The 12,840-nt window shown below is 38.5% G+C and overlaps 2 protein-coding genes across 2 annotated transcripts in view; both read right to left on the reverse strand.

Annotated features, from left to right (window-relative positions):
• The window catches only part of LOC115226337 (zinc finger protein 271-like), a 478,512-nt gene that overhangs the window by 90,688 nt on the left and 374,984 nt on the right, over positions 1-12,840 (reverse strand). The window lies entirely within an intron of this gene.
• Positions 1-12,840, reverse strand: part of LOC115226381 (zinc finger protein 208-like) — a 63,920-nt gene that overhangs the window by 17,965 nt on the left and 33,115 nt on the right. Inside the window, exons 6-8 of the mRNA XM_036515223.1 lie at positions 7,986-8,035; positions 2,441-2,654; positions 1,642-2,104 (exon numbers count right to left, since the gene is read on the reverse strand). Coding sequence (XP_036371116.1) covers positions 1,642-2,104; positions 2,441-2,654; positions 7,986-8,035 — 727 coding nt within the window. The remainder of the gene's footprint in view (positions 1-1,641; positions 2,105-2,440; positions 2,655-7,985; positions 8,036-12,840) is intronic.

Genomic DNA, 12,840 nt, shown 5'->3' on the forward strand with positions numbered 1-12,840 from the left:
TGGAACCTATAAAGGATCTGTTATGGTAGCAAACCACGAAACACGGTTGTAATTCCTCAAATAATATAATTGCAGGTTCACGAAATAAATTAAATAACAAAACAAGATATTATTAAAGAATTATTTAACGAGAACTTTAGTCTTGAAACATTTTCACGATGATACTCCTACACACATCATTGGTCATAACTTCCTGGACAACCTTATAAATTATACGGTGTGGGTCTTCACAGTTACGGCATATCTCCAGAGGCCTGTGTCTCTTGTCGTTGCCTCTGTGAAGCCCACCATTTGAAGTCGTGCCTAACCACCTCATCTTATGTCTTCCTGGGTCTCCCTCTTCCGCAAGTTCCTTCCACTGTTAGGGAGTGACACTAATTCACAAAGCTCTCCTCATCCATATGCAGCACATGAACATATAAACACAGTTGTCTCTCTTGCACACCACATCTGACGCTTCTTATATCCAACATTTCTCTAAGGGCACTTATACTCTGTCGTGCATGGACACTGACATTACACATCCAGCAGATCATACTAGCTTCATTTCTTTCAAGCCTACATATGTCCTCAACAGTCATGGCCCATGTTACTCTGCCGTGTAGCATGGCAGTACACACACATGCATCATACAGTCTATATTTCACTCTGAAAGAGTGGTCCTTTGACACCAGTAGCGGCCGGAAATTTCTGAAATTTGCACAGGCTATTCTTATTCTAGTGACAACGGTCTCCGAGCATCCACACCAACTACAGACATAGTCACATAGGTAACAGAAGTTATCAACTATTTCTAGTTTCTCCCTCTAGCATGTGATGGAATCTGTTTGCTGAGCATCTTCGGTGTTTATTGCTCCTGTGCATCTGCCACACAAAAAAGCTGTCAGCCGTAGCCTATACCAGTGTTGCATAACCAGCCCATTTCAGAAGTACCTTTGAATCGTTGGGTGACACACTGTGCTTAAGGGGACCTACTATGTCAAGTAAAATCAAAAATGGAAACTGTAGTTGTGGCCGATGCCAGCGACACCTGACTGGCCCCCTGTGCCAGTGGAATGTAAAAAGCATCATCAAAAAGTAACATTTTTCTTTTACGGCAAAGCATGCCCCTAATTCAATCAAATTACAAAGGTTACCCTGATTACTACCCATGACATGCAAAATGTCTTATTTTTTTGTAGATTAAGGAGCCATAATTCGCCCCTGCCCCTCAATTACAGTGTTAAAACTACATATAGTACAGCTGTAGTACATGTGCTGTGTACACTCCTATAACAACGTTTTCTTTACATGCTAAAGATACAAGTAATTCTGCCTCCAACTCAGTCGCATGCCTGTGTTTCACTATGCAAACGTCACCGATGCCCTACCCTGGGTAATTACTGATGGCACATGCCTGATGTGTAGGGTTGTCAGGAGGAGGGGTTTTGGTACATTATGGAAGGAATCTGTAAAAGCAGTTGTGGAAGGAGAGGCGAAAAAAAAAAAAAAAAAAGGAAATATAAAATTTTTGAAATATTTTTACTCATATTTCCATTACATGAAACACAAGAATATTAAAATATATAGCGAACAAGGAACTACCCTTTTCCTGTCTTCCCTGTATGAATATGTCTGTGTCTTGTTAAGATAGAATTTTGAGAAAATGCTTTACCACAGATATCACAGTGATATGGTTTCTCTCCTGTATGAATACGTTTGTGTTTCATTAAGTTTCTATTGTTAGAGAATGATTTACCACAGACATCACAATGATATGGTTTCTCTCCTGTATGAATCAGTTTGTGATTCATTAAGTTTCTATTGTCAGAGAATGATTTACCACAGATATTGCAGTGAAATGGTTTCTCCCCTGTATGAACACGTTTGTGTATAGTTAAATAATCATTTTTAGAGAATGATTTACCACAGATTTCACAATGATATGGTTTCTCTCCTGTATGAATACGTTTATGTGCAGTTAAGACACAATTATAAGAGAATGATTTACCACAGATATCGCAGTGAAATGGTTTCTCTCCTGTGTGAATACGTTTGTGTATAGTTAAATTAGAGTTTTTAGAGAATGATTTACCACAGATTTCACAATGATATGGTTTCTCTCCTGTATGAATACGTTTGTGATTCATTAAGTTTCTATCGTCAGAGAATGATTTACCACAGATTTCACAATGATGTGGTTTCTCTCCTGTATGAAAACGTTTGTGTCTAGTTAAGACATTATTATGAGAGAATGATTTACCACAAATATCACAATGATATGGTTTCTCTCCAGTGTGAATACGTCTATGTGCAGTTAAGACACAATTATAAGAGAATGATTTACCACAGATATCACAGTGATATGGTTTCTCACCTGTATGAATACGTTTGTGGGAAGTTAAGATTCTATTTTCAGAGAATGATTTACCACAGATGTCACAGTGATATGGTTTCTCACCTGTATGAGTACGTCTGTGTATAGTTACATGACTAATGTTAGTAAATGATTTACCACAGATATCACAATTATATGGTTTCTCTCCTGTATGAGTACGTTTGTGAGCAGTAACATCACCACTCTGAGAGAATGATTTACCACAGATATCACATGGATATAATTTCTCTCCAGTGTGAATACGTTTGTGTCTAGATAAGTAACTACTGTGAGAGAAGGAATTACCACAGACGTCAAAATGATAGGGTTTCTCCCCTGTATGAATACGTTTGTGCATAATTAGTTTAATTTCTTTTAAAAAAGACATCTATAAAGATATCACAGTCACATGATCTAATCACTTCTCTCATGTGTTCAGAAGAAATGAATCATACAATTTTTTCACTCTCTTCCAATAGTTTGCCTCTCAAATCCCAGGTTATATTTTTTCTTTTTTTTTTTATACTTTATTTCTTGCAAACAGTTCTTCTGCTGTATTTATGTCCAGTGTTACTTATGTTTAGCAACACTTCAATTAATTTATCCAACTTCAATCAGCACACAGGCTTCTCTTCTTCACACTCCAGTTGGTGATGTCCAGAAATTTGGCTAATAACATTTTTTCAGAACAAATGTTTCACAGGAATTCTTCTACAGTTTTGTAAAACCAATCTGATACATCTGTTTCGGAGAATATTTTCTTTAGTCTTTAAAACAGGATAGAGTTGAGGGTTCGTCTTCCGTTACACCACTGTCATCTGATGCTCTGAAATTAAAGACAAAGAACAGTGTCAGATGTAGAGGCTATTTAAAAAAATAAATGATTCATTTCATAGAGATAATCTGAAGAGATAAACATTTGCCTTAACTGACCTGGATGCTGACAGCACCATAAAGAAGTGCTAACCTCTAAAAGCAGATGGAACATGTGGGTCACCCAGAAAGACAGGCTATGAAGTGCTGAAGAACTTTTCAGGTGAGATGACAAAGGACCAACATTCCTGGGGCCTTGTTGTACTCAAGAAGATCCACACTTCATAACAGATGTGTTAAGACTCATCCCACTTCTAGTTAAAAGCACTTACGGCCATTCCTCATAAAAGTAGCCATGCAATGCCATGTAAAAATGCTGCTACATTCAAATGTCCATGTGGTGCCACATAAAAGCACCCTATGGCACAATATGTAGTGGTTGGCACTTGGAAAGGCATCCAGTAGAAACCATGACAATTCAGACTGAAGGCTGCTGCAGCTCCCCATCCAACCATGCCAGCATGGACAATGGATAATGAAAAGACGATGATCAAATGAACATCCTAATTTATCAAAATTTACTCCACAGAATCTTGTGTGAAGCTGACATATTTGTAAACTACACTGACCCCTCCACATTGTGTAACAGTTTGAAAAGAAAACCACAGAATAGGGGACACTAACATTAGTCCTTCTGTAGAAATAGAACTTGATACTGTTCTTTAGATCCAGGTCACTTCTGACAGAGCAGACATGTGATTAATGACATTCCATCCATGACAATCCTGTCTGTTTGTATAGTGTTGTATATCTATGACTACATCATCCCTCAAACCACACACCCTTTTCTAAACCTTTTTTATACACCCCTTCCCTTTCGGCTACGGGGAATGCGAATCAGCAAAAATTGACATTTCTAAACTACACCAACTCCTCCCCCATTTCCATGATTTTAAACTTTTTTCTCCTTAAAATATGCGGGAAAATACGGAGATTATGACAAGGAAAAAAAATTCCAGAAATCTTTGTAAAATGTTTTTTTAAAGAATTTTTTTCTTTTCTAAAAATGCGGAAAAATACGGAGACATCAGGATACGGACAAAAATTTCAAAGCATCTCTGTACTTACGGTTAGGGTTTTTGGGTTAGTGTTACGGAAAAAAGTCATAATTGAAGAAGTTAGTCGGGGAATTTTCACAATGCCGATTTTTAGCAACTTTCCGGAATCTCCGTATTCGAAAACGGGGATTTTTTAGGGAAAAAAAAAAATTTAATAAACAAATTGGGAGAAAATAGGGGTGGGCTTTGGTGGAAGTCTTTATTAATTTATTTTATTTCGTTTCCAAGTAATGTTGTAAACATTAACCAAATAAGGTTTTGGCTTCTAAACATTTCAGTGGTCAGGGTGTCTTTCAGTACATTTCTCAAACTAAAACACGCAACAAACGGGGCAACGATGGAGAGTGCAGACGGTAGCTTCCAAAGCTAGAAATAGCAGCTAAATCACACACGTAGCTAGAAATAACAGCCAAATCTCGCACAAACGAAGGACATCTCTCATTCATAAAACATAGAAGAGAAACAAAGAAATGACGCGCCAAAAACCGAAACGTCTACAGAATTAAAAACATTGAATATTTTCATTGTTTAATACTTACGGAACTGTTTCATAAAGGACAGTGTTGTTATGTATGTGTGTGTCTGGTAGTTGAGGAATACATTAGAACTATTATAAATGTATTATTAGCTGATTAAGAGAAATTCACGCACCTGTACATTTAACCAGATATCAACGTCAAGCAGGAAGGACGTTTAAACGCGCATGTGTCGGTAGAAAATAGCGAAGGGAGCTAAGTCTCCTTAAATCAATTGGGTTTAATATCTTATTTATTTCTTTATTATTATTTTATCCAGTTTCAGCTCACGAGCTGTGGCCATGCTGGGGCACCGCCATTTGGTGTTGCTACATGATTTTACTTGACGAATGCTTTTTAGCACCTGCCATTTGGTGCATGAGAGAGTTCGATGCAGCTGCCCTTATTTGCACCTCCTGCCGTGAAGTTGGTTCATCTGGGACACCTGACAGGAAGAGACCCAGTTTTATTTTAAAGACATCTGCATTCACCCCATGCAGGTCTCTCAGGTTCTTCGGGACGATATTGAAGAGATGTGGGCCTCTGAAGCCCAGGCTATCCCAATATCTTGTCCTACATCTTGATTGCAAATTTGGAGTCCTTGGCACCACGCAGTGGCACACAGCTCTGGCATTTGTGTAACTCTCGATGCCAAAGTTTGGGACAAGTCCTTCTAGGATCTTCCGGTGTATATTATGGCATATCTCTCATCGATAGATGGAAATAGTAGCTAAATCTTGCACAAATTATAGACATCTTTCATCGATTGCTAGAAATAGCAGCCAAATCCCGCAAAAGTCAAGGACATCATTCGTTCATAAAACACAGAAGAGAAACAAAGAATCGATGCGCCAAAAAACCGAAAGTCTACAGAATTAAAAGCATGGAAGATCTTCATTGTTTAATACTTACGGAAATGTTTCATAAGGGATAGTGTCGTTATATGTGTGTGTGTATCTGGTAGCTGAGGAATGCGTTAGAGTTATTATAAATGAATTATCAGCTGATTAAAAGGAATTCATTCACAGGACATTTAAGCCATGTGTAACATGAAAATTTGTAGGATAGATGTCCCTACATCATGTGTGAGAAAAAGGGCAGGGAACTGGGGAAGGGGATTAAAAATGTATATAAATACCTGTTGCACAGCCGCCAGCAGGCAGCCCAGCAAGTTGTTAAGGTGAGACAGTGTCACACGACAACTTGCTGGGGGTGCCTGCTGGAGCCTTTGCGGCAGGTATTTAAAGAAAAATTTGATGAGACGGTCAGTCACCGGCTGACACTCGCTGACGATACATCGAAGAGGCCAGGGAACAGAAGAAGAAAGAAGGCATGCACCCAACACCAGAGCTTAAGACACCTCCGAAAGTGGGGGCCCCGTCACGTCAAGACAGTAGAAGAGTAGGGGCCGAAACCGGGCGTGGTTACTCCTGATGATGTCTTCAGCTAACTGGATCCTATAAAGGATCTGTTGTGGTAGCAGACCACGAAACACAGTTGTAATTCCTCAAATAATATAATTGCAGGTTCACGAAATAAATTAAATAACAAAAGAAGATATTAAAGAATTATTTAACGAGAACTTTAGTCTTGAAACATTTTCACGATGATACTCCTACACACATCATTGGTCATAACTTCCTGGACAACCTTATAAATTATACGGTGTGGGTCTTCACAGTTACGGCATATCTCCAGAGGCCTGTGTCTCTTGTCATTGCCTCTGTGAAGCCCACCATTTGAAGTCGTGCCTAACCACCTCATCTTATGTCTTCCTGGGTCTCCCTCTTCCGCAAGTTCCTTCCACTGTTAGGGAGTGACACTAATTCACAAAGCTCTCCTCATCCATATGCAGCACATGAACATACAAACACAGTTGTCTCTCTTGCACACCACATCTGATGCTTCTTATATCCAACATTTCTTTAAGGGCACTTATACTCTGTCGTGCATGGACACTGACATTACACATCCAGCAGATCATACTAGCTTCATTTCTTTCAAGCCTACATATGTCCTCAACAGTCATGGCCCATGTTACTCTGCCGTGTAGCATGGCAGTACACACACATGCATCATACAGTCTATATTTCACTCTGAAAGAGTGGTCCTTCGACACCAGTAGCGGCCGGAAATTTCTGAAATTTGCACAGGCTATTCTTATTCTAGTGACAACGGTCTCCGAGCATCCACACCAACTACAGACATAGTCACATAGGTAACAGAAGTTATCAACTATTTCTAGTTTCTCCCTCTAGCATGTGATGGAATCTGTTTGCTGAGCATCTTCGGTGTTTAGTGCTCCTGTGCATCTGCCACACAAAAAAGCTGTCAGCCGTAGCCTATACCAGTGTTGCATAACCAGCTCATTTCAGAAGTACCTTTGAATCGTTGGGTGACACACTGTGCTTAAGGGGACCTACTGAGTCAAGTAAAATCAAAAATGGAAACTGTAGTTGTGGCCGATGCCAGCGACACCTGACTGGCCCCCTGTGCCAGTGGAATGTAAAAAGCATCATCAAAAGTAACATTTTTCTTTTATGGCAAAGCATGCCCCTAATTCAATCAAATTACAAAGGTTACCCTGATTACTACCCATGACATGCAAAATGTCTTATTTTTTGTAGATTAAGGAGCCATAATTCGCCCCTGCCCCTCAATTACAGTGTTAAAACTACATATAGTACAGCTGTAGTACATGTGCTGTGTACACTCCTATAACAACGTTTTCTTTACATGCTAAAGATACAAGTAATTCTGCCTCCAACTCAGTCGCATGCCTGTGTTTCACTATGCAAACGTCACCGATGCCCTACCCTGGGTAATTACTGATGGCACATGCCTGATGTGTAGGGTTGTCAGGAGGAGGGGTTTTGGTACATTATGGAAAGGAATCTGTAAAAGCAGTTGTGGAAGGAGAGGCGAAAATTACAAAAAAAAAAACAAGGAAATATAAAATTTTTGAAATATTTTTACTCATATTTTCCATTACATGAAACACAAGAATATTAAAAATATATAGCGAACAAGGAACTACCCTTTTCCTGTCTTCCCTGTATGAATATGTCTGTGTCTTGTTAAGATAGAATTTTGAGAAAATGCTTTACCACAGATATCACAATTATATGGTTTCTCTCCTGTATGAATACGTTTATGTGCAATTAAGTTTCTATTGTCAGTGAATGATTTACCACAGATATCACAGTGATATGGTTTCTCTCCTGTATGAATACGTTTGTGTTTCATTAAGTTTCTATTGTTAGAGAATGATTTACCACAGACATCACAATGATATGGTTTCTCTCCTGTATGAATCAGTTTGTGATTCATTAAGTTTCTATTGTCAGAGAATGATTTACCACAGATATTGCAGTGAAATGGTTTCTCCCCTGTATGAACACGTTTGTGTATAGTTAAATAATCATTTTTAGAGAATGATTTACCACAGATTTCGCAATGATATGGTTTCTCTCCTGTATGAATACGTTTATGTGCAGTTAAGACACAATTATAAGAGAATGATTTACCACAGATATCGCAGTGAAATGGTTTCTCTCCTGTGTGAATACGTTTGTGTATAGTTAAATTAGAGTTTTTAGAGAATGATTTACCACAGATTTCACAATGATATGGTTTCTCTCCTGTATGAATACGTTTGTGATTCATTAAGTTTCTATCGTCAGAGAATGATTTACCACAGATTTCACAATGATGTGGTTTCTCTCCTGTATGAAAACGTTTGTGTCTAGTTAAGACATTATTATGAGAGAATGATTTACCACAAATATCACAATGATATGGTTTCTCTCCAGTGTGAATACGTCTATGTGCAGTTAAGACACAATTATAAGAGAATGATTTACCACAGATATCACAGTGATATGGTTTCTCACCTGTATGAATACGTTTGTGGGAAGTTAAGATTCTATTTTCAGAGAATGATTTACCACAGATGTCACAGTGATATGGTTTCTCACCTGTATGAGTACGTCTGTGTATAGTTACATGACTAATGTTAGTAAATGATTTACCACAGATATCACAATTATATGGTTTCTCTCCTGTATGAGTACGTTTGTGAGCAGTAACATCACCACTCTGAGAGAATGATTTACCACAGATATCACATGGATATAATTTCTCTCCAGTGTGAATACGTTTGTGTCTAGATAAGTAACTACTGTGAGAGAAGGAATTACCACAGACGTCACAATGATAGGGTTTCTCCCCTGTATGAATACGTTTGTGCATAATTAGTTTAATTTCTTTTAAAAAAGACATCTATAAAGATATCACAGTCACATGATCTAATCACTTCTCTCATGTGTTCAGAAGAAATGAATCATACAATTTTTTCACTCTCTTCCAATATTTTGCCTCTCAAATCCCAGCTTATATTTTTTCTTCTTTTTCTTTTTATACTTTATTTCTTGCAAACAGTTCTTCTGCTGTATTTATGTCCAGTGTTACTTATGTTTAGCAACACTTCAATTAATTTATCCAACTTCAATCAGCACACAGGCTTCTCTTCTTCACACTCCAGTTGGTGATGTCCAGAAATTTGGCTAATAACATTTTTTCAGAACAAATGTTTCACAGGAATTCTTCTACAGTTTTGTAAAACCAATCTGATACATCTGTTTCGGAGAATATTTTCTTTTAGTCTTTAAAACAGGATAGAGTTGAGGGTTCGTCTTCCGTTACACCACTGTCATCTGATGCTCTGAAATTAAAGACAAAGAACAGTGTCAGATGTAGAGGCTATTTAAAAAAATAAATGATTCATTTCTATAGAGATAATCTGAAGAGATAAACATTTGCCTTAACTGAGCTGGATGCTGACAGCACCATAAAGAAGTGCTAACCTCTAAAAGCAGATGGAACATGTGGGTCACCCAGAAAGACAGGCTATGAAGTGCTGAAGAACTTTTCAGGTGAGATGACAAAGGACCAACATTCCTGGGGCCTTGTTGTACTCAAGAAGATCCACACTTCATAACAGATGTGTTAAGACTCATCCCTCTTCTAGTTAAAAGCACTTACGGCCATTCCTCATAAAAGTAGCCATGCAATGCCACGTAAAAATGCTGCTACATTCAAATGTCCATGTGGTGCCACATAAAAGCACCCAATGGCACAATATAGAGTGTTTGGCACTTGGAAAGGCATCCAGTAGAAACCATGACAATTCAGACTGAAGGCTGCTGCAGCTCCCCATCCAACCATGCCAGGATGGACAATGGATAATGAAAAGACGATGATCAAATGAACATCCTAATTTATCAAAATTTACTCCACAGAATCTTGTGTGAAGCTGACATATTTGTAAACTACACTGACCCCTCCACATTGTGTAACAGTTTGAAAAGAAAACCACAGAATAGGGGACGCTAACATTAGTCCTTCTGTAGAAATAGAACTTGATACTGTTCTTTAGATCCAGGTCACTTCTGACAGAGCAGACATGTGATTAATGACATTCCATCCATGACAATCCTGTCTGTTTGTATAGTGTTGTATATCTATGACTACATCATCCCCTCAAACCCACACACCCTTTTCTAAACCTTTTTTATACACCCCTTCCCCTTTCGGCTACGGGGAATGCGAATCAGCAAAAATTGACATTTCTAAACTACACCAACTCCTCCCCCATTTCCATGATTTTAAACTTTTTTCTCCTTAAAATATGCGGGAAAATACGGAGATTATGACAAGGAAAAAAAATTCCAGAAATCTTTGTAAAATGTTTTTTTAAAGAATTTTTTTCTTTTCTAAAAATGCGGAAAAATACGGAGACATCAGGATACGGACAAAAATTTCAAAGCATCTCTGTACTTACGGTTAGGGTTTTTGGGTTAGTGTTACGGAAAAAAGTCAAAATTGAAGAAGTTAGTCGGGGAATTTTCACAATGCCGATTTTTAGCAACTTTCCGGAATCTCCGTATTCGAAAACGGGGATTTTTTAGGGAAAAAAAAAATTTAATAAACAAATTTGGGAGAAAATAGGGGTGGGCTTTGGTGGAAGTCTTTTATTAATTTATTTTATTTCGTTTCCAAGTAATGTTGTAAACATTAACCAAATAAGGTTTTGGCTTCTAAACATTTCAGTGGTCAGGGTGTCTTTCAGTACATTTCTCAAACTAAAACACGCAACAAACGGGGCAACGATGGAGAGTGCAGACGGTAGCTTCCAAAGCTAGAAATAGCAGCTAAATCACACACGTAGCTAGAAATAACAGCCAAATCTCGCACAAACGAAGGACATCTCTTATTCATAAAACATAGAAGAGAAACAAAGAAATGACGCGCCAAAAACCGAAACGTCTACAGAATTAAAAACATTGAATATTTTCATTGTTTAATACTTACGGAACTGTTTCATAAAGGACAGTGTTGTTATGTATGTGTGTGTCTGGTAGTTGAGGAATACATTAGAACTATTATAAATGTATTATTAGCTGATTAAGAGAAATTCACGCACCTGCACATTTAACCAGATATCAACGTCAAGCAGGAAGGACGTTTAAACGCGCATGTGTCGGTAGAAAATAGCGAAGGGAGCTAAGTCTCCTTAAATCAATTGGGTTTAATATCTTGTTTATTTATTTATTATTATTTTATCCAGTTTCAGCACACGAGCTGCGGCCATGCTGGGGCACCGCCATTTGGTGTTGCTACATGATTTTACTTCACAAATGCTTTTTAGCAACTGCCATTTGGTGCATGAGAGAGTTCGATGCAGCTGCCCTTATTTGCACCTCCTGCCGTGAAGTTGGTTCATCTGGGATACCTGAGAGGAAGAGACCCAGTTTTATTTTAAAGATATCTGCATCCACCCCATGCAGGTCTCTCAGGTTCTTCGGGAGGATATTGAAGAGATGTGGGCCTTGGAAGCCCAGGCTATCACAATATCTTGTCCTACATCTTGATGTCAAATTTGAGTCCTTGGCACCACGCAGTGGCACACAGTTCTGGCATTTGTGTAACTCTCGATGCCAAAGTTTGGGACAAGTCCTTCTAGGATCTTCCGGGTGTATATTATTGCATATCTCTCGTCGATAGCTGGAAATAGTAGCTAAATCTTGCACAAATTATAGACATCTCTCATCGATTGCTAGAAATAGCAGCCAAATCACGCAAAATTCAAGGAAATCATTCGTTCATAAAACACAGAGGAGAAACAAAGAATCGATGCGCCAAAAAACCGAACGTCTACAGAATTAAAAGCATGGAAGATCTTCGTTGTTTAATACTTACGAAAATGTTTCATAAGGGATAGTGTTGGTATATGTGTGTCTGTATCTGGTAGCTGAGGAATGCGTTAGAGTTATTATAAATGAATTATCAGCTGATTAAAAGGAATTCGTTCACAGGACATTTAAGCCATGTGTAACATGAAAATTTGTAGGATAGATGTCCCTACATCATGTGTGAGAAAAAGGGCAGGGAACTGTAGAAGGGGATTAAAAATGTAAATAAATACCTGTTGCACAGCCGCCAGCAGGCAGCCCCAGCAAGTTGTTAAGGTGAGACAGTGTCACACAACAACTTGCTGGGGGTGCCTGCTGGAGCCTTTGCGGCAGGTATTTAAAGAGAAGAATTTGACGAAACACTCAGTCACCGGCTGACACTCGCTGACGATACATCGAAGAGGCCAGGGAACAGAAGAAAGAAGGCATGCACCCAACACCAGAGCTGAAGACACCTCCGAAAGTGGGGGCCCCGTCACGTCAAGACAGTAGAGGAGTAGGGGCCGAAACCGGGCGTGGTTCCTCCTGATGATGTCTTTAGCTAACTGGATCCTATAAAGGATCTGTTGTGGTAGCAAACCACGAAATACGGTTGTAATTTCTCAAATAATATAATTGCAGGTTCACGAAATAATTTAAATAACAAAACAAGATATTATTAAAGAATTATTTAACGAGAACTTTAGTCTTGAAACATTTTCACGATGATACTCCTACACACATCATTGGTCATAACTTCCTGGACAACCTTATAATTTATACGGTGTGGGTCTTCACAGTCACGG

The sequence above is a fragment of the Octopus sinensis genome, linkage group LG30 (assembly GCF_006345805.1).
Source record: "Octopus sinensis linkage group LG30, ASM634580v1, whole genome shotgun sequence".
NCBI classification, from domain to species: domain Eukaryota; kingdom Metazoa; phylum Mollusca; class Cephalopoda; order Octopoda; family Octopodidae; genus Octopus; species Octopus sinensis.